General features: G+C 39.7%; 1 protein-coding gene across 1 annotated transcript in view; it reads right to left on the reverse strand.

The window, feature by feature from the left end:
* Window positions 1–3388: 3388 nt before the first annotated feature.
* ptn (pleiotrophin) overlaps window positions 3389–23569 on the reverse strand; it is a 34670-nt gene continuing 14489 nt past the window's right edge. Inside the window, exons 2-5 of the mRNA XM_055231853.1 lie at window positions 14190–14296; window positions 13278–13445; window positions 10160–10321; window positions 3389–3942 (exon numbers count right to left, since the gene is read on the reverse strand). Coding sequence (XP_055087828.1) covers window positions 3887–3942; window positions 10160–10321; window positions 13278–13445; window positions 14190–14295 — 492 coding nt within the window. The 5' untranslated portion in view covers window position 14296 and the 3' untranslated portion in view covers window positions 3389–3886. The remainder of the gene's footprint in view (window positions 3943–10159; window positions 10322–13277; window positions 13446–14189; window positions 14297–23569) is intronic.

Here is a 23569-nt window from a genome sequence, read left to right on the forward strand (position 1 = left end):
TTCGGGATCTTCGCTCTAATGTCTTACTCTTCAAATGCAAACCATTAACATCATAATAATATAGCTGTTTCTTTGCAGAGATGATTTCTGAGACGTCAGCAACACAGGGAGATCACACCCCCTTGTCATCAGACATAACCCTGGTTTAGCCTCATTAATAAATACTTGAAAGTGATGAATATGTATCAGAGTGGCAGCGGGAGGTTGCTTTGTACAGAATAATGCTCCTGAAGGCTGTCTACTTAAAGACAGATGTGGGACAGATCGTATAATGAAAACTCACCATGAAGCGGATCAGATTATGGGACACCTACATTCGAGATTAAAGAACAGCCAATTACATGCTCATCTCGTGCAAGTGTCTATGTGTGCCCAGCCTCCACCACCGTACTCAGAACCTGCGGCCGTCTTTGTCTCATAGATGAAGTCTGGAATGTAAGTCTCACATAGATAGGACTTTTCTTCAAACATTATTACATCCAGTTAATGAAGCACATTTTGGGCATTGTTGTTGTTCAAAGTGGTCAAAAGTGTTATGGTATTTCTATTTTAGTCAACTCTGAAAGTAGATACCGTATCAATCACTTTTGCATGTGCAGTGAAGTACAGTATGCTCACAGATTGGCCCATGTTTATCTATGGCAGCAGCTTCAGCAGGAACAGAGGCAAGCATCCAAGTTGAACATCCAAGCATCCGTCACTGTGATAAGTGGAGCCATGCCTGTCTGACATCTGTCACACATCTCAGTAGTGGGTAGAGAGCCTTCCACCAGATCTGATTAATCTTTGCTAAGCTGCTGCCTGAGTGATACCAGCAGGGAGTAAGTGGCCCGCTGGTACAGGGGTGGTCCAAGTCAGAGCTGCACATGCATGGGTGTCAGCTCATGGGAGGTGCTGGGGGTTTATCATCTCAAAACGCCAAGATGAAGCTCACACGTTGACATGCTTGTATGCATTTCTCCAACCATACACAACATGTAGCAAAACGCAAGCTACTGTTGAAAGAAATGCAGTATGTATCTGGTATTCTCACAGTGTTGAGCCTACTGTGAATAGTAAAATAAAGATAGATAAATAAATAAAACGGTGAGCAGAAGTCCAAAACAATCCAAAGTAACTGAGGCACCTTTAAGTGTAGAGTTCAGACTGGATAAGAATCCCTTTTTAGACGTTGTTGCTGTTGGACAAAGGTAGGGGAATAGGACAGTTGTCATTGACATAGTCCACAGACAGGGGCCTTGATGAATGTAGACCATGTTTGGAGAAGTCACTGTGGTTTAGAGCAGATCAACCAAAGGTTTGGCTTCTGGAGTCAGGCTCCCAGATGAAAGCTGCATTGAGCTGTAAATATGGTGTATTAAGACTGTTTACCCTCCCCTGTGAGCTTTTATTACTTCTCATTCTGGCTGTAAAACATCACCTCCCTTCGCTCCCCACATGGGTGTGATAATAACCATTACTTTTATGAGGCCGCTCATCATCGCATTCATCTCTACAGGTTCTCCTCTCATATACATCTGTGCAGTATGACCACAGTAAACATTGTCAGTGTTGTGATCAACAGATCATAATGTGCCGTCAGAGCTAACGGGCTCGTCTTCATACGGCTAATGTCAAAGGGCTTCACTCCTTCTATGGAGACGATACACACACACACTGATCAGAGAGAACTTCCATTCTTAGGCTTTTCTGGCTTCAGTCTGGAGCCTTTGCAGGAATCATTTGTGTTTAGTTCAAGCATGTCACACGAAGGTGAAACAGTGGAATGTTCTCACTATCAGTGTTTTATCTCTCACTAGAAATATATCGCCAGATTGTACAAAGACGTTCAAGTGCCTTACTCAGGGTGACATAAACAAATGGCTCTTTTATGTTGGATCCCTGTTGTGTGAGCTGAGAGGTGCACTTCCTGTTACATTGTGAGGCCTATTAAGGAGCTTGTCATTCTGCCTTTCTTTCTGTGTGACTGTACTGTGTGTGTGTGTGTGTGTGTGTGTGTGCGTGTAGGGGTGTGTGTGTAGGGGTGTGTGCGCATGTAGGGGTGTGTGTGGACATGTGTGTGGGTGTGTGTGTGTGCGTGTTCAGCTCTGAGCTCCCCTGCCTGTGGGTTTCATTTCACATTCCTCGACTGATTTTGAAGGCAATAAAATTTTGCAGATTGAACAATCATTTAGTTTTGTCTCACACAAAAATACAATAAAAAATTGTCTACAATTACACATTTTTAGACATAAATGGAATTACAGAACCATTTGGCCTGATTGGTTTCATTTTCATCTTTTAGTTCCATGTGTAAATGCATTGAGTAGGAACATTATGGAGGTCACCAGTGTGTGTGTGTGTGTGTGTGTGTGTGTGTGTCCATGCTGTCTGCTCTTAGATAGCGCCTGAGCATGACATACCATTGGACTAACATGACGTACATCAGGGATGACTCCATCATGTGGATAATCTATCACTACTCCTTTAACAGTTTCAGTAACAGGCTTCCAAAGACTTACATAGACAAATTAAAAACACTGTTTATATCACCTTTTATAAAATGTGTTTGATTTATCACTGTACAGTTATAAATGTAATGTTACAAAATGTGCCATGTACATACAGATGGGTTCAAGTTTATCTGAATTAAAAATGATCTACCATTTAGACATCAAAAAGATTTGAGGTGGTACAGTATTTAACACAAAAAACAAGACACAGCATTTTTCAAACATAAAGGCTCTGCTTTTGCTTCATCTCACCTGAAACATCTGGGTTTTGCAAAGACACAAGTTGAGAAATTAGATGACCTAAATGGGCAGTTTTTATTATTAACATTTTAAACATAACTAAACCCAAATGAATATTCATTTGAGATAACTGAGATGGTTCATACATGAATCTGACAGTCAGCAGTTTGCTGTGGTGTACATACTGAACAAGAGATATTTGATATTTGATTTGCTTCTGTATGTAGATGTCTATGTTGTATTCACTTACTGTGGCTTATTGTGGCTTCTCTGGCAATAGCGAAATGAATTTAAAATGATTCTATTGTTTGCATTGTATATATCTATATGAGATAACTTATATGTAATTGAGATGCAAGCCCTTTGTACATACATGTGTTAGATAGCTATCTGAATGTGCTCCCTGATTTCCCCAATGATCCTGCTCCCTCACTCCACTAACTTCTGTACAGAAATGATGATATTGATTTCCTTCACAAGGCATTGATTGATTATCTGTTCTGGACAATTAACCTGAGTGTTAATATCACCTCTACACCTATGGCATCATAAAGGAGCTGCATCAAGTGCTTACATGTGCCATAATATCCAATAAAATATATCAAATGTGTTTGAAATAAGATGTGTGTACTATTAAAACAAGAATGACAAGGCTCTGTCTACACCACTTTATTAGATTTAACAGGTAATAAAGATGAGGGCCACAGTGAAACAGATCTTAATATTTTACACCCGAGTGTGAGGACTGGGTCAGTACAAATAAACTGAGGTACAAAAATGCAGAGGCAGCACAAGAGCAGTTATTTCAGAAGTTATTCCATGCAGAGAAATGATTAAACCCCAATGTAAAACAATCCATTATTGTGTGTTTACATACGAAATGTAAGCATTGAAAGGTTTTTCAGTTTGAGCAAACTGCTTCATTAAGTTGTGCTATAGAACAAAGAATTTGTGGAATTAAAGTCAGGCAGCGGTAAAACCAATCCCTTAAGAAAGGGAAAGAAGCACAATTAGCACTGGTTCATGTTCTCTCATGTACACACTATTTGTACTAAGGATTACACACTACTTTGACAAATGCCTATAAACTTCTACCATCACTACAGAATATACAAAGATGAGTATAACAGGTGTAACAGGTCGTATCAGAGGCATTAGTCCATTTGAGCACGGTCTCGCTTCTTTCCCTCCTTCTTTTGCTTCTTGGCATCTGTAAAGCAAAACAAAATGTCAAACGTCTCACCTTAAACCACATCTCCAGCCAGACAAACTACATTCTGTCACATGTGGTACAATTCAACAGTTAAAGTTAAGAGGTAATAGTTGAAGCCAGCCGTTTGCAAAGTAGATGTTGAGAAATATAGCAGATACTGTTTGGGGAGTTGCCAGTATTGGGTTACATATTTTGATATTACAACACGTCGTGCTGTTTAAATGTCTTGTTCCAGCTCTCATTTACCATTAATTCCATTGTTTATATCACTTGCAAAGCAATACCTGTGTGATGATAGCTAGACAATACATAACTCATTTATTGTTACCACAGAATCAACAATAGCAATATCCAAACCCTCAATTGCTTCCACTGCAATAACATTATGATAATCGACTTCCTAGACAATAACACTTTACTAAGATGGACAGTTTCCAATCCAATTGTTGTGCCACCAAATTTGACAGTAACTGAGAGCTGTGTTCTCAGTGAAAACACATAACAGATATTGGCATTTTACCTTATGTAACATAAAATAAATGTTTGTAAGGACAATGGACTCACCCCTGAGAGACGGGCATTATAATCATTATTTATGTATTACAAATCTGTAACATCTACAGTTTACGTATGTTAGAATACAGCAAATGTGCTCTCATGACACAACACAAGTACAACATGAGTATTGACCTGGATGACCACTTCATGCATTACTATCTATTGAAATAACAGACCAATGAAAATTATGAATAAAACCAAAGTGCCATAACATAACATACATAACTTAACACTAAAAAGATTTGATTTAGCTTAACTTAGCACTTACAATGTTGACCTTTTTGCAGAAAGAGATAAACAAGTGAGATAGAACATATTTTTCTAGTGCAGAGCAGCCTTATTTTAAGTTTGTGTATCTTTCAAGAAGCCACTTGGACTTTCTTTGTCCATTTCTTTGATCTTTCACATCAAAATATGATATTCGCACAATCTCCCTCTCTCTGATGACTAACCCCGACCTGCGTGGAGAAAACTGATAAAAACAAACCACAAATACACCTCCAAAGCAATGTCAAAAGATTTCAAACCCATTGCAAACTCAATATATATAAAGACATTGGCTGAACTAGTTTTAATGTGGATGGATTATCTTAAAAAGACACGTCCACAACTCACAAATCCTTTAATGACATGCTGCCGGGGAGTTCAGAAACGGAAACAAGGTATGCTTAGTCAATGAGATTTCAACCGAGTCCAAGCCTTTTAATATTCTCAATGCACAGGACGGAGATCTCGTCTAAATCAGTTGTTGTTGTCACCTCAGCAGCTCTCTCTCTCACACACACACACACTGTGCTCACATTTTTTGACATGCCGGGTTCTCTCGTCCATACAAATCCCCCAGACTGCTCTTCCAACCCATTTGTTTGCTTGTATTCATTTGAGTCAGTCGTCTTGGTCTTTTGGTCTTTTGTTATTGTCAGCAGATTCCTCTCACCAAAAAGAAGATACACTATGTTTCAGTGGTGTCGCATGTGTGAGACTGGGGCGAGTCTGCTGTACTTGCATAGGACAATAGGACACAATAGGACAATCCCCATCATGAAAAACAGCAAGCCCAGAGAAACATCAACAAATACAAAAATTATTCAAGCATATACATAATAAACAGGCAGTAATGCTCAGCTCTGGCCTGTGCAAGTTGTGAAAAGTGCTTTAAACTTGCTCGATACTAGGACTGTGCTAGGAAAAAGACATAACTTTCAATTAGTGTAAACTGTTTAAATGAACTTTCTCTGTTTTACATGCATTTAAAACAGTTTGAACCATGTATGAGCCTTTCAATTTGTATTTTATACGTACAGCTGGTGAACTTCAAGTATCTCAACATAGGACTGCTGTGGATCAGACTCATGTTTTGCTTTCTGTCTGCCCCTTGCCTGAGATCCAGAATACACACTTCTTCAATATTTTGCAAAGATGTGAGTGGGCGTGATTGACAGGTGGATTGGCCAATCGGAGGCACATATGGTCCGTCAGAATCGGAAAAAATTAAGGAAAAAAGTATCACAGGGGGCTGAAAAACATGGCAAATTTCTGCAAAATCAATGAGCGAAGCACTAAACGGTTAATTTAAGGTGAGAGAAATCAGATTTTTTTGTAAATCATAGGTGACCAATGAGCTCCTTCATTTCACATGTGTCACTAAAAATAAAATAAACAAATCTGACTGCACGATCACATTTGGCCAGGCTTCAGATGCAACAGAGGATGTGGGGACCAAACTGATATCACTCTGTATATATAAAAAAAGATATATTATTCTGGAGTTGCCAGACAAGTAGAATAAATAAATTAATAATGTTAGCTGAAGAGTCAAGTGAATAAAGCATACAGTGTTAAAGGAACTGTTTCCCTGGAGAGTCCTGGAACATTTCACTTTATTGCATTAAACTTTTCTGTCCATGGAGAGTTAATTTGGCAGCTGAAGGAAGGTGGGTAGTTTGAGTGAAGTTTCTCAGCAAACTAGCGACTAAAACTTGCTCGATGAGACATTCACTTCATTTACCTGATAAATGTGGACAAAATGCAGTTCATTAACTTTACTTCCTTTCTCCCTTAATGAGTCTTTGCCACCTTCATCTCTGTCCATATATCCAAAGCATAAAAACTCACCATTAACTTCCACTCATCACAGAAGTCATACATTACTCAAAACTATAAACGTGAGGGAGGTGTCATCATTATCTATATCCATTACTAAACCTTTGACTGCACTGTAAAAGATAACTGCTTCATAAAAGACTACCGTAAAGCCTTACACTTAATTACAACTGTTAAGACCAATAAGATACGCAGAAATCACCTTTTGTCAGTTCTCAACCAGGGAAGCATATGCAATCTGAGTGCATGCTTTTGATGGGAAAAAATCAACCTTCTTTAGCTTGAGATAAAGCCGGCATGGAGACCCAGTGCGCTTGATCTGCAGACATAGGAGGTGGGGACCTGGGAGGTTTCGACTGCATTTATTATATGTTTCATTTCTGTCACTCTCTTGCTCCACAGGGCACTGAGATAACGTGGTCTTAGACAGCCAAGACGTGCAATTCTCCAGTTATCAGTCACTCACTCTGGACATCTCTTTGCATTGTCTCCTCTCTCTTAAATACAACTCTATGTTCAAAGAAACCTAATGTAATATTCTCGAGACAGCAACGATTACAAGCAAATGGTCTTATATTTGAAAAAGGCTCGTAATAGATGAATGCAACCTAAACTGATCATCCAGAAATCTTGTACAGCTAAATGTTTACGTCAAAAATCTCTTAGAATCTGCAGACATAGGAGGTGGGGACTACTACAATTATTACGTTTCTATTCTGTCAAGCTCTTGCTCCACAGGGCCTTGGTATAACGTGGTCTTAGACAGCCAAGACATGCTATTCTCCAGTCTTCAGTCACTCTCTCTGGACACCTCTTATCATTGTCTCATTTCTCCTCAATACAACTTTATGTTCAAAGAAGCCTTGTGTAATCTTACAACAGCAGAAATTATACATTTGAAACCTAGTATAGCCCATACCGGATGATAAAGCTTGTAATAGACAAAAGCAACCTAAACTTGTTCCACGACTGATCATCCAGAAATCCTGACAACAAACTCTTTACCGATACCTCAAAAATCTTTTAGAATCTGCAGACATAGGAGGTGGGGACTCGGGAGGTTTCTGCTGCATTTATTATGTTTCATTTCTGTCACTCTCTTGCTCCACAGGGCCTGAGTATAACGTGGTCTTAGACAGCCAAGACATGCAATTCTCCAGTCTTCAGTCACTCTCTCCGGACACCTCTTAGCATTGTCTCCTCTCCTGCATCTACAAATGACAGATGCTAGCTCCACCAGCACAGCCCACCACACAGTCCGGGGGAAAATCCTATCTAGGTATTCAGAATTGCAGATTAGGTTGTGCCTATCCTCACTGCTTTCTGCCTGGGGGTTAGATCGCCTCTCATCTCTCATCGCACTCTCTATATTGCCAGCACTTCTTTCTGTATATTTTATAGTAGCCCTGTGATCTGGCATGGACTGTACCTCTGCCATATACTCAAAAGACAATTTTGCCCCCCTGTGTGCAACCCCCGTACACATCATCCCATGTTTGGTTTTCCCAGTAACCCCTGTGCTTTCCAGGGCTTATCTTCCAACTGGCAGACGTGGGAAATAGCACCTAGCTGTGATAGCGATGCTCTCTTTCCCTGGCTGCCTGGCTTCATCTATGCCACTGTCATGCTCGCTCAGCTCCCCTTAGCTCCCTCCTGCCCCCCTCCTGCCCCCCCTCAGCTCCCCTCTGCCCCCAGCACTCTCGCCTCTCCAAGTGTCACTCCGCATCCATGCTGTTGGCCTTCATTAGAATAGATGCAACGCAGGTATACGCACTACTCACCAAGCAATTTGTTCGTGTATCATATGCATATGCACTACTGCTCTATAAAGCCAACAATAAGAAATGATAATGCAAGTATACATTCTGTGTTTTCTAAGATATAGGGCTCAGCATTTTGGCAATTTAACATAATCAAACTGACTCCCATATTGTATTAACTGGTCAAGGGAAATATCCTTGTATGCTTCATTTTGTTAATCTGCTCAATATCTTTAGTTAATATTAATGCACAAAAAATACTATATATTTTATTTATTTTTTTACTTTTTTTAAATTATTTTTTTTTATTTTTTTTTATTTTATTTAATTTTTTTATTGAACACTTTTAACTAAAGTGGTAATTCTGTTTCAATAGCTGTGTATGTTGTATGTAGTAGTATAAATTATAGCACTCTCAAACTAAATAACTCACATAAACAAATAAATAAATAAATAAAAATTCAACGCTTAACGCACCGTATTTGGTAGGAAATAATCCCAGGTGTTGGATGCAGTTCCTAAACACTTCCACTGCGTTACTTAAGGGCGACACGTCAAAATAAACAGTGTTGTCCCTTATCCGTCACATAGAGTTGAGCTAAAATCTCAAGACAAATATTGGTCTTGACAGAAGCGTTAGAACTGGGACCATCCTGTTCACATCCTGTTACCGCTGACATCTCATTGTCTTATCCAGTCATCGGGTCCTCACCTGCCTCTGTCTGTTTGCTTTGGCCACAGTGAGGTTAGGCAAACTCTATATCTGAATATGGTTTGCACACATGTCGTCTGCGGAGCTGGATAAGAGCACTCGTGTGATCATTGGCAGCGGTCTGCACTCATAATCCTATTTGAACAGTGCAAAATTCACAGCGGGTCAATAGCGTTTATCAAATTTTCAAAGGTCAATGACTCACTTGACATGAGCAGAGTGCTTCTTCGTCATTTGGTCTTTTTCAACCTCTCGGCAAATACGGCTGTTTCGATTCTTTCTGTTTTTATCTTGCGTTAAGAGCAAACGAATAGCTTTTTGATTATTTCGGTAATTAACGACTAAAGACGTGTAATTATCCCTGAATAGCGATTTAACCTCTTCACCTTTACATTATCACTGGTATTAACAGGTGGATTCTATTGGATTGAGGGGGCGCTAATCTAAATTAGGATCGCTGCTGCTCTGCCTCGTTTATAATTGTTTGTTTGAAAACACACAGCGCAAGACGGGAAGTTTATAGACGTCACAGTAATAAAATAGAAATAGACATGCACAATTATCTGTCAGTTCTAACTATAATCCGTCCATTCTCTCCTTTGCTTCGTTTGTCCCTAGTCACTGGTCAATTTACCCCAGAGTTTCTGCAGTTTCTCAAGCCCACCAGCTGTGAAGTTGGAAAATATTCACAGAGCTTTGAATTTGGGAAAACTTTATCAAAACAATCTCAAAGTTCTGCGGTCAAGTTTCGACTGGACAGCCAACTCTTTTCTTACATCAATGCACAAGGGAATGCCGCAAACAAACAAACAAACAGCATGTTCTTGTGTAATGTAACTTGTCATTCAAATACATTCCCATTTGAGTGATATTTTTTGCTGAACTTTCTTTCCGACATGTCTTTAATTACATTTTCACGCCACTCCTGCTTCTAAAACAGTAAAATGTCATAACTTGTGTTGCTGATCAAAGATTGTGTATATATTCCAAGACAGCGCAATCCATCAGTTAGACATTGGCGTATACGTTGTTGACAGGCCTAACATGTCGATGCCTATATGATTAATCCCCTTGGGCTTACCTTGCAGCTTGGTCTTGGGGATTTTCCCACAAGGCTTGGTGGCTGTAACCGTCGCAGCACAGGTTGCATCCATGAGCGCCTTTTTGAGCACCCCTGTCCTGTTCTTCTTCCCCGTTGCCAGATCGCACTCCCCCCACGTGTCAAACTCGTACTTGCATTCCCCTGTTGAGCAAAGAAAACAATCAGATATTTGATTAGATGCTTTTGCGCACTAGAGTAGCGCTAAGCAGTCATCACGGTGAAGACGCCGATGCAAAAATGCCTAGTAAAATTACACATCTCAGTGCCTATACTTGTCTTTTTATTGGTACCAATTGCAATCATTCAATAAAATAAGCCTCTTGAGCCTGAGGAAGTGTGAGTCATATACTTTGAATAGCCATGATGAGTTTTTTTTCCATTTATTTAGCTATTACCTTCTGCTCATCAAAAGTTACTCAATACAACTTTACGTTCAAAGACGCCTTATCTAATCTTCTCGCAACAGCAAAAATGATGCACTTTTTATAGCTTATCGGAGTGAATGGCCTTGCATTTGAAGCCTCACCTTATACAGCCCATACCGGGTGACAAAGTACGTAATAGATGAATGTAACCTAAACTTGTCCGGCCACTGATCATCCAGAAATCTTGACAACAAAATCTTCAGCAATAACTCAAAAACCTCTTAGACTCACCCTACATTTGGCCTCAGAGGGATGCGTTATTTAAGATGGCTCCAAAGACAAAGCCCCTCGCAGGCCAAAGCAAAGGCAACTAGTTCATTTATCAAATTATATCAGCATTTTATGTTTGTCCTGCATTTGCCATTAGCCAAAACAAGAGAGCTAATTAGGGGCAGTTGCTCATTTGCAAGTTCAGTTAAATCAAACTGAGACAACAAAACTAATCTCCGCAGATTACAAATATCCATTTGGCCAAAGGAAATACAGATTTATGGATAGTTTGTTTTGTTTACAAAAATGTGAAACTTTAAATGTGAGAAAGCATGAATTTTCTATTGGGAAAAGCTGAAATAACACATGATGCATGTGTTATTAGATGCAATCAGGGTTTGCTTTTGTCTATTGGAACAAAGTTAAAATTAAGGGTGAGGAGAATTACAATTTGCACAAAACAAGACAAGACACAAGATTGGGTCTATGAGAATGAGACATACAAAACACACCAGATTTGACATGCTTTATAATAAATAAATTGTAAATCCAGTTCACAATTTTGGCCTCACCATTTTGTTTTATCATTGTAGCAGTGATTTGTGGAAGTACAGCTTCTCAAGAAATGTAACTCGCCAGAACTTAAACCCTTTTTTATCCAATCCAAATGTTAAAACATGGGGGAAAAATCTCACAAGATCATTTTCAGCATGTGTGCACAATCTGGTGGCAATTTTGTCACCCTAGATTTTGTGGCATGAGATCTTGTCCCATCCCTGATTAAAACTATACATTTCTTTGTGTCTTTACTGTATATCTGAGACGTATATGTGATCCATAAGGGAATACTATGTTATTATGTTGTCCATGTACTCACACATCTTCCTCATTTCTCCAGTGTGTCACATTGTCTTACACTCCCAGGACACTAATGAAAACAGGGCAAGGTGACAAGACAGGTGAAGAGGCAAGCAGTGCACAGTGGACACATCAGCGAGTGCACTATGGGGACTGCATGAGCATCCAGTTTTCAAAACTCTGCACCTTCATACCTATAATTTGTCTTGAAGAAGCCACTTCCTCTCACAATTGAGGGAATAAGGCCCTTCTCAAGCATCATATTAAAGCAAACAAATGGTTATTCACACTTCCTGAGACCCACATAGACAGATAAGGCCTAATAATCATAAATCCATTGCTTTATATAGCGCTTCACACTGCATTATTCATCCCCACACTTGTTGGCAATAAGCTACTTTTGTGATCATTCTTAGCTGCCCCACGTCTGATGAATGGAAATATGAATGTCAGTCTGTACTAATAGCCCTCTCCAGCCACAACCAATCCCAATCATCCACTCAAGCCCCGCATTAATACAGAGGCAAGTGTCATGTCCAAGTAAACAACTTCAGCAGCTGGGATTGACCCACTAAGCCTTAGGTTTGTGGGTGAATCCTGGATAAAGTATGGTGATATTCTGCTTTTATAGGAAAGTGAAACGATTTCATTGTATTCATTTATAAAACCTCTTTGTGTGTTTTCACAGTATGGCATTACACAAGTTTGTCAGGCATATTATCAGCTTTTAAAAATGTTTCCTCATCATTTAAGCAATCTACTATATGTGTGTAGTATAAGAAAACTATATTTTATCTGACCAGTAGTGTTTTATGTTAGTCTTGGTAGTACAGATCCTACTAAAGGGGTATTACTCATGCTGTCGAGTAAAACAGGCTTGAGGTAGTAACATGTGTTAGTAACTCTACTCTAACGGGTAGAGAAACTGGAGTGTTTGGCCTTTAGTTTGGTTAACATTTCTCTAGTCTACATTAGTTGGAATAACAGCTCAAAAAGTCACTACCATTGTTATATAAAGGAATAGACAGTGATTACTCCCACTGCACTGACTGGCTCCTCCTCTTTGCTGTGTGCTATAGTCCTGACTCATGTTCTGGCCTTGCTTTGGCCTGTCTCTCTCAATGTCTCTAAAGCTCTGTTTACCTCTTCTGTTATGAAGTACACATTTAGACAATACTCTGATGTTGGCTTTTCCCAGTCCTGACAGATGACAACTTTTTTATTCTTAACTGAAAAGGCCTGAGGCTTGTACGGTAGCCACTTGCCCAAAACTTTTTGTGCTGTAATCTATATAAGCAGTTAGCGGGCCCATTATTTGCCGCAGTGTGTTCATCACTCCTGACAGGCTCATTGGCGAGCAGCATGCCGCTGCCTGAAAGCCTTTAGTGGGAAAACAAAAGTCCCCCAGGCCTGTCACTGAGAGACAGTTCAGCATTCAAGAGTGCAGTCTCAAACGTGAACAGACAATGGTACAAAAAGAGCGTTCTTCTGCTTTCTCAGGAATGTTAATCATTTTATAATTAACTCAGCTTGACGTGGTGTTACCTGTTGTGATATCACTCACTCATTCTTACAAAAAAGTTGTTTTCTGTTTTGAAGTTTACCTCCAAACTTCTTCTTCCAGTTGCAGGGGATCTTGCAGCGCTGGGTCTTGATGGTCTGTTTGCAGTCGGTGCCAGTGCGGGTGCCCTCTCTGGTGCCCAGTCCACAGTCACCCACATTGGCCACACACACGCTCCACTGCCACTCCCCACAGTCAGACCTGCGCTTCCCTGTTAATAAGAAATATATGTCTATATTTTTCATTAAAATCCCACGAAGAAAGATGTATGTTGTCTCTGCGTTGTGTGTATGCACATAACAAAATAAACCTCAGACATAGTGACAGAGTGCATTTGCAACTCACCAGGTTCAAGTCCAAATGCATGTGATTGACTGATTGTGATGGACCCTTTATCAGTCCTGGTTTTGAGAGGAGATACTTGTAAGGTCTAGACACAACAATTACTTTTTAGTTGTATTTTCCTTTCGTTTTTAAGTGACTGTTAGATTTAGTTGCATTTTTTTTTCTAGGTGAAATAACATGAAGTCTAAATGAGTTTTTCAAGTCTCCCACATGGACCTATTAATGAACCTCCAGGCTGAGTGTAATTGTTTGTTCTAATGTTGTTCTCCCTTAACTCAAATATGGGATTTTGTTTTTCCCCCACAAGAGAAGTCAATTAGTATATTTTGTAAAATGTCTCTGTATTTATTGTATTCTTAAGAGACACTTTTACCCTTGGGACTTCCATTTGCTTCAAACTAAAGTTGAATCAAACTCAACAAAACATTTCAATCAGCACAGTCTTGCCAAGAAGTTGTGCTACTTCATAATGCAATTACTGAGAGGGAACTTTCTCTGTTTAAAGTGGATCAATCTTTCTTTGGCTGGGGTTCAATAGCTTGTGTAAGTTATAGACAAGTGCTCCTATTTACAACAAGAGTTATTATTGTAAAGCCTCTACAAAGTTGACGTGGTTTGTCACCTGTTTTTTCAGCTTTGCCACCTTCAGCCGCCATCGCCGTTAGCATCAGCAGTGCCATAGCGACCAGCAGTACGCACAGCTTCTGTCCACTCATCCTGAAACAGAAAATAATTGTAAAGGATTTTAAAACTAAATTCTTCAAAACATTATTGATGACTGAGAATTAGATCATTACATCTGCCTCGATCTATCTATCTATCTATCTATCTATCTATCTATCTATCTATCTATCTTCTGAGCAAATTCCTTCTCTATTGACTTAGGCTTGGAGTGGCACAAGGGCTATACTCCCACATGGCACCTGAGGCTTGTGCCCTGTTGTGGGTACTCATAAAAGAAAAAGATGTATAGAATGTACCGTTATTTTACTGCAGTATTGGTTTCACATAAAATGCTATTGTACTGTGACAACAACTTCCAGGACCACATGTAGCCCATTTCTCTAGTGCCAAAAATGTGTTACTTATTTAGAGAACACATTTAAGTAAAAGTGTGCTTTGAAACACAGGCTTTAGGGTTTGTATCTCTGACTGTCAGTTAAGTCTGGTCTATAGTGACTGATAAATAATTGAAAGATCAAACTTGCAGTAAAGTGTGTAAAGCTAACAGAATGGTCTGTTTGGCTGCACACATGAGGTATGAGACACGCGGCTGTTGTCTTATGGGAACACTGCTCTAGCCTCCGGACTTTCCTCTCTGTGACACCTCCGCTGTGTAAGGAAGCCTGTTTCAGTCTGCACTGTGTCTCCAACGAGCTGTCAGAGCCTAGCACGTGTTTGATACTGGATTACATTGATTGATATAACTCTTATAAAAGTGATATCAAAACCGTTGTTAAAAGCTGTATATTTTTGTTGACAATAATTGATGTGTCCAAACCGTTCAGAGGCATAAGATGTGTTCAAAGTTTGAGATGTGACAGGTTTTCAGAAGTGAACTTTTCAGCAATATAAAAAACAAACCAAAGACCCATTTCCTCATATGGGGCAGTTACATGTTTCAGCAGGTACAGGTCGACCCTTTTGGACATAATTGAGTTTTGCTAGATGGACATGAATCTAATATATAAAACAAAACTATAGACCATACATTCATGTAAAATAAACACTTGTTAAAAGAGCTATGTAAAACTGCAAAGGTGCAAAGCTTGCACTAAAAGGTCTCTTTTTGATTTTTATACGTGTTCAACACTCAACACACACCAGATATGACTCTGGGGGCGAGACGGACAAGAAGTGTTTTGACCAAGCCAGCAAGTACCAACATATAAACCTGACCAACAGGGAACAGAAATCTAACAGCAAACCTTCAGACCAGAGGACAAGCACTCAAGCAATTGAGCTACAGAGCTTCTCTCATATCGAGCATTCCAACTTACAAACCTCTAGCAGCGAAGAAGATGTTCTAACAACTGGGCTACTTCAAAAAAGTAGGCTTGGACAAACATGAATGTATTTTTTGTGAATATTTATCAAAAAGATCAAATGCTCTGTTGTATTTACTAAATGCATGCCTGACGGATGAGAACTACAGTGTGTACAGGATCTACAAAATTGTTCACAAGATTGATTTGGTGCACTCCAAAATATGACAGTTCTGACTCCATACTGATTAAATAACATTTTGTTTCTTTTTAAGTCATTAAGTCGTTTCTTTTTAAGTCATTTTTAAGTCAAGATTCATTGCCTTACTTAAAGAAAGGGTTTAAAATCTCTGCATTCCTACGTTCAGGAAGTGTGCACAATGAGTTCTAAGAGTTTCAGAGAGCAAACCCAATGAAAGCTCAGTGATAAAGATCATTTTCTAAGAAAAACCTATTGTGGCCTTTCAGAAGATAAGACAGTGTTCTCCACACATACTGTGCGACAGGCTCTTGACGCAGAGCAGGCATAAAGAGAAACTGGGCTGATGACTTTGGACCAGAAAAAGTGTGGGAATTTAACTGAATTAGCCATTTCTTATGTCTGAGGGAGTCCTCCAAGATGACTCATTCTCTGAGGGTCAGTACATTACAGCAGCATCTTCCCACCGTGCACCATGTTAGAATGGATGTTTGGCTGGACCGCTCTGTACTCTGATAAGCTGCTAGGGCTAATGTAAAGCACGTACGGGCTAATTCTTCTTTCTTGGATTATGATAAAAATATCTAAGGGTTTTCATAAGGACACATTTTTAATTGGTGCAGATTAAAGCAGAACCTTCTACAATCCAATGCTAAATATTGGCACCTTTACTCTTACTCCTCCAGACCAGTTGTCAAAGTGTCCTTTGGCAATTACATCCTTACCTTGCCTCTGGTGTTGAAGAGAGTCTATATGGAGAAGCTCTATTTATAAATGATGATGCACACACATTTCCACATTTCAACACTTAAGGCATTTGGCAAAGAATTTGTGAGAGGGGTAGAGACAGGCTCTTCTTCCTCCAATATTAATTGGTACAAAGTTAGAACACTATGACTGCAGACGTACAGTAGGAAGTTCAACAGAAAGCACTTGGTTTTTGACAGTTTTTAATATTTCATCATGAACTACTAGTACAGTGTTTGCCATTGATTCCTTTTCACATTACACCAATCTACACTGCAGGCTTATAGTAAATGATCCATTAGATGAGTGTATTTGGCCAAAGGGACATAAAACAGAATGATGTACTACACAGTGGAGAAGAAAGTTGAATCTCATCCAATTCTTTGGGGCAGCACATCTGTTATTTTGCAGAACAACAGCGTGGTCCCTTTACCTGAGCCCCTTCAATAAAGACGGGGTATTTTTCTGCAGGATCTGTTTTGCTCTGACCTGTCTCGTTATCTACATAATTAAGCTGAAGCATTCGAAATGGCAGGCCACTGAAATGAGGTGATTCTCAGTGGGCTAAGATGGTGGCGGATACGCTCCTTATGTGAAAGCCTCGTTCCACAGGGGTTAGTTCACCCAAATGTCACCAACAGTCAAGACCACGAGAATTAGTCCTATCTAAACCTTCATATTGCTCGATTGATCTTGAACAAAATGGGTCACCGAGGAGGCGAAAATGCCAATAGCCGCTGGAAAACAGTGGACCTATAGTGACACCCCCTTGTACCACTCTGTTCTGACATCAAATACGAAAATGCGCCTTTCTTCTTCCTCATTAGGCCTGATGTAATCCCTGTCTAGTACATGAAAGAGAATCTGCTACACTTTCAGAAATGTTGACTGTGCCTCCTCATCGTCACTAGGTCGGAACAATCAGGAAGAGAGGTTTATGCACGAGTGAAGCACAGTGTTTCAGTTGGGCGATGAAACCAGACTTCTACCATCAGAACGCTATAGCAAGGAGTTATTGTGAATATAAAATCATCATGCTTGTCATATAAAAAAAACATATTGCGGCAGAAGCGTTCAAAAAAGGTGAGACGCACTTTGTTATATTAACTTTGTGATAAAGTTAAAAGTCCTTTATCTGTTACATGGGATGAGCTAATGCTATTTTAGTGTCTTGAGCGTGGCATAATGTGAATAAAGGCGTATATAGCGATGGTTTGATTATATCTGAAACGCCTCTTGTAGCTGCTTGTAATATAGAATTAGGCTCTGGCCATTCAATCCGTCTTTTATTGACCAATAACTTGTTTAATTTTCTGTTTGTCATATCAACACAGGCGACTGCTGTTGTGATTTTGCGCTATACAAGAATACATTGAATTGAATTAATCTCTGGTTTGACCTTTCTCCTTCCTTTCCCTGTTATTCCTCTCAGTGCCAGAGCAATAACCTCGTTTCACCCCATCACTGTGTCACCAGTGGATGCTTCCTCACGGTGGAATTTGTCCTCCAACCCGCAGTCAGACCCCAATCAGCACCGCAGCAGCGTCGACACCATTTTCCTCTGCTCCATAATAAGTTTGAATCAATATAATTCCAATGGATTTCTTTTAGTCTTTCTTGTAATTACATTGATCTTGTTCTTTCAGCAGATGGAGTTTTCCTTCCAAATAACGTCCTTGGTCTTGGGGTGATGAGTTGTTGAATGTGGAGCGACGTGGAGGGATGTAAATGCAATGTCATTGGTGGATTTTAGTTTCTAGAATGTCATGGGGGGGACGAAGCCAGATTTCACCATTGATAACATTGTGTTTTGCCTTTAAATATCTAACAGGTAAATGCACAAATGTTTAACCTGATGAGTTAAATTAGTGACTAGACCAATTAACTTTTAACATTTGCACTTTAGCAATATTGATTATAGCTGACTTCCATCTTTATTAAATGTTATTATCCTATAGAATGTCGTGACGTCATCTGAAACCCAGCAATAAAAAACTGGACAAAGCGTTCGGTTCCAGCCAATTGAAGCTTATCGAGGCTAGCGGTTATAGGGACGAATTCCAAGCATGAGTATCATAGCAACTAAAGAGCCAATCTGGAGCGCAGCTGTTGAAGGTAACGCCCCTTCCCGCCTGCACCCCTGGTTTAGCAGGGGGCAGGCACTTAGCAACGCTGTCAATCAAACCTGTTGCTAACGCCAGAGGGAGCAACTCCGGGGAAAGAAGGCAGCTGATTTGTCTTGTTCATATCTTGAGTTAAGGACACATGGGCCTGACTGTCTGTGCGGTACAATCACAAAAAGGAAAGGTGCATTGTTACAAACTAGTTTTACTTCTGTTCTTTGCCTTGCCTCCACCCACCCAGATCCACCCACCAGATAAAAGGATAAAAGCCCGGAGCCACCACCAGACCAGAGACCAGTGGGTCCTCTGCTGCAGCGACCTTAGTCAGTCTTCAGTTCTTTATAGTTTATTTTTGTATTATCCAGTTATTTAATTAGTATGCAATTTCAGTATTGTTTTTTGTAAAATAATGATTCAATGTTCATCTTTTTGGACACTTCTCCACGCTCCCGTTTTTGTTCTACGCCCGGTTCTTCATCTGTTAGTTACCTGCCATCATAACATGCGTATTGTGTGTTTCATTGTGGAAAACATTCTTTCCGTTTAAATATAGTGGGTCTTATGCGTCGCAAACCTCTGTATTGTAGCATTGATTTGCATACGTGTACATGCTCAGTCAAACACACTTAATCCATTCATTTGTTAGATCTGCGGTGATTAATGGAAGCCAGGGTAAACCTGTTAGAGCAGTGGGCATGAAGCCGAGATCACGATAGTGCTCCTGTCTGCGGCTGCGGTTTTTCATGGATGAGACTCAAACGCCACACCACGCTCCACTAGTTTCATTTGCAAAGTAAAAGCAGGGATCATTGCCAACCACACTACACTGTAAAGCACGACTGACTGTACGAGAGGTCAATGGGGAAAGAGCATCTTATCATGTATAGTACAGCCTCCATGCTACATACAAGGCTGCAAAGGGTCAAGGGAAGCCAAACTATACCCAGCTGACTTAATTTGACCCAAAACACACTTGAATGGTCATATTCATAATTTGTGTTTGTCATTCAAGTAGAATAGTGAAATATTCATTGAGTTGTCCATGTGTATCTCTGCAAAGTTCTTCTACAGCAGCCAGAGGAATACGCATCATTTGTACAATGTTTTGGTCTAACATGTGAACCAAGGTTAGTGTACTCTAAATGACCTTGTTTATAGGATTAGATATGTATTATACTGCATAGAATGGTGAAATATTAATGAAACCCACATGCAACACATCTTATATTGTTTATGGTAATGTTTTAGATTCTCAAACTAGAATACAAGAACAAACAAGTATTCAGGGAACCTCCAATTTTAGCTATGGCCACAACTTCACATATTGGTAAAGTTGTGTGTTTCAGCTTACTGTTTGTAGGCACAATTTGGGGTAGTTTTCATCACTCAAAAGATTGTTAATTGCTTTGACAATGGTGCCAATTTTCACTCTGAAACTAATTGATGGAACGCTAACGCCAAAGCTGTGAATATTTTTAGAACTGTGGATCTAATTAAAAGTGAACAGCAACATTAGTAAAGACATGTACATAGTATAAGTACTAATTTGCATGTTTTACATTACAAAAAATATGTGTGTATCTCCTGTAAATCCTGGTGAAACAGTTACAGGTTGATTTTGAACTTATTTGCTGAAATGATTGATTTCATTGACATAAAAAAATAATTTTACCAAATATCTGTGATCAAGCTGGTATTTTAAGAAAAAGCACCCTTTCTGTTTTTATTTACAGGTGAGAACGACTCTGAATCAAGAAATTTTGAACCTCTACTGATGATTCTGCACCACATTTACATGATATGAAGGTGTTTGTTTTGTAACACAAGGAAACTTAGTCTGTGTCCTTGAGAAAAGTCAGCCAAAAATCTACTTGAGAGCGTTTTACCAGAGGAGCCGTGCCTCACCTAAGCATAAGATGTATTGAAAGGGATTTATTTGGCTTCTGTTTTCATTGAGCTCAGGTTTTGAGGCATACCTGCTCAAAAGAGTATTGACTAGAGCACAGACAGGGCTGCAAAGTCAAGCATTTTTCAGCCAATCATTGAAGCCACAAACAAGATCACAGAATAAAGCATTACTGAGCTTTATGGAGCCTTACTAAGGAGACAAACTGATAAATGTATTGGAAAAAGGCCAGGTTAAGTGCGCGATGGTGCGGCACACTAAATCCAGCTGCTTTGATAACGATTAGGCGTTGGATCTACAGAGGATCTATCCTCACGGGGCATATAGAGCCTTAATTGAGGCTCAGGACTATTTTTCAAGCATTTAGGTGGCGATGATTAGAGGAAAATGCCACACATTTTCTGACTTGTGTTTTGTAAAGGTCAGACAGTGGGGGAGAGAGAGTGTGGAGAAGGTCCCTGCTATCTCTTAGAACAGCCCTGGAGGATCCCCCAGGGAGGTGCGCACCGGAACAAAACAGCATGTGCGGCACTGCTGCTGCGTGAGTCACTGTGTAGGCCTCTGTGTGTGTGGACAAGAGCTTAGTGGGAAATGCAATGACATTATACTGCTCTATAATAGAAAGAACACAATAATAACTGCTCAAGCATTTAAGCTTATGCTGTGGCAGCCATTCACCACATGGAAAACCCTTAAAACGTAACAAAATAAATGTTGTAGTATCTTTCAACTATAAAAAAGACTTGCTGATGTTTTCCAGCCTAAAGGAAAGGTACCTGCTAATTATTACTTGAAAAACACAATAGAACAATACATGACCTGTCATGACGTCTCTGTCTTTTACTCATGTACGCCAAACATGCACTCCAGACAATTAGGAAATGTGGATTTTTATAGTATTTTTCCCTCTCTTTTTACAAAGATACATAAACCAGAATGATTCATGACTGCTGTGTGAGAATAATTGCTTGAGAAGGCAAATTCTTAAAGCGTTTTGGTTTGTATTAATAGAAATCATTTCAGCCGTAGCTTATTTTTCATCCATGCCATTCCCCCATATTGCACAGCTAAATCACTATAGGAGGCCATTACTGCTCCAGGAGACATCTTATCAATGCTTTGGCTCTCACCCTCTTTCTGTTTTTCCTCCTGTTCAGAAATAGTCCGGTTTGTTCCCTTCCCCATCGGCGCTGCCTGTCTGTCTGGCTGCAGGACCAGGGCAATGTGATGCACCTGACAGCTCTAAAACACACCTCCATCCAGCCTGCAGCCCGCCATTGTTTAGCTCCGCTCTCATCGCCAAGGCTCTTTCTATGGGCGCTATGTGAAGGCACGCATTCAGAGTTGTCGGTCTAATTAAATAAGAAGTATTTATCTCTCTGTTGCTGCAGTGGTGTGGTTGTGTGTGTGTGCTACTCTTAGACACTCAGAGCACCTTGAGTTCATTAGAGAGTGTTGTGTGAGAACAGGCTTTTGCATGCAGCGTGGAGAGTTTTGTCTGCCTTTTGATTAAGCTGTCGTCCCCTCTCTCTACACGTCCTCTCGTATCTGCTAGACTAACAGCCAGTTTGTAGTGGAATAAGACTGCACATAATGTGGATCTCTCTTCGCTTTAACAATCACTGTCACTGTATTATTGTTTAGAATAAAAAGACCTGATTTATTTTGAAGAGAGAATCAACAACAGCTGTGTGTGGTGGATCTGCAAGTCTTGAGATTCCTATTCAGAAGAAGAGGACTTGTCTTGCAGTAGGAGATAAAGAAAAAACATCACTGAAAATCTGATTCAAATATCTGTTTGATAATGAAAGGGACATTTAAACTGGATTATTTTGATCTGGACTTTTTCATATGGTGCTTGTGAAATAAGCTGCATGCCAGACCATAACATAAGAGTATCTGCAGTCATTTAGTGGAGTTACAAATATGTATGCTGTTTGTGCTGATATGAATGATATGAATGTAGAATGGAAGAGGAATTTTTTGAAACGCCATACTATAAGCTCAAATCCAAGGATTGTATTGTTTGGTTGACTTTACTGTACATAATAATACATTGGGAAGTATGTGACAACTCTGACAATGCTGTTAGTGAATTTCAGAGACATATAAGAAAAATCTTTAGCGTTCATGAAATATGATTTGTCATGTTATCAAGCCCAACTGTCAGTGTCTGAAGGGTTCAAGTTAAGGCCTGTGGAAAACAATGAAAAATGAGTTGGAAAACACATGGTTGAGAAGTTGACATTGAACTTGTGTCTGTGTGTGGAGGTAAAAACAGCCAAAGGAGAAGTCTCTCAGGTCGAACTGTGCATCAGGAGGAGAGAACAGACGTTTGACTGCGATCACGATTCACAGAATCAATAAAACTTTAACTATGAATGTGCAGGGGAGTGCTCTTTGAGGAGCCGTACACAGCTTTCTTCTGAAGTCCACACAGCTGTCCACACCAGCTCACACTGTGTGAGGTCTATAGCTGCCTCAAATCCTTTGATCAAAGTTTTTTAGAATATAAATTAACGTGCAACTCTTTGAATTCTATTCTACATTTTTTATTTGAGGGGTTTATTTTGACAGCAGTTGCAACATGTGCGATGTGATATCTAGTCAAAACTAGTTTATACATAAATATAAATGTTAAATAAGCATTCTTTATTTACTACTTGGTTTTTTTACATTTATTCTATTGATTTTAGTTCTACCACAATTTAGACCATAGCATGCATTAGTTCAAATATTATCATTATGCAGCATGTTATTATTTATACATAACAAATACAAGTACTGTTTCCTCATGAACTGAGAGAGAAGAAAAGACTGATCCAGTTCACACGTTCTTTTTGTAGACTCCTACTGTACAGGCCTTCAGTTTATTTTGAGATATTAAGGGGCAATTGTGGTCAAAGGAGGTGATTTGATTCTGAAGCCCTCTGGTGGATGAGAGGCAATAAACAGCCTTAGAGCACATGGGCTACCGGACTCGATTGATAACAGTAATGAAAACAGGTTAAACCTATGGACCATCACATA

Source organism: Periophthalmus magnuspinnatus, chromosome 23 (genome assembly GCF_009829125.3).
Source record: "Periophthalmus magnuspinnatus isolate fPerMag1 chromosome 23, fPerMag1.2.pri, whole genome shotgun sequence".
Lineage (NCBI taxonomy): Eukaryota > Metazoa > Chordata > Actinopteri > Gobiiformes > Gobiidae > Periophthalmus > Periophthalmus magnuspinnatus.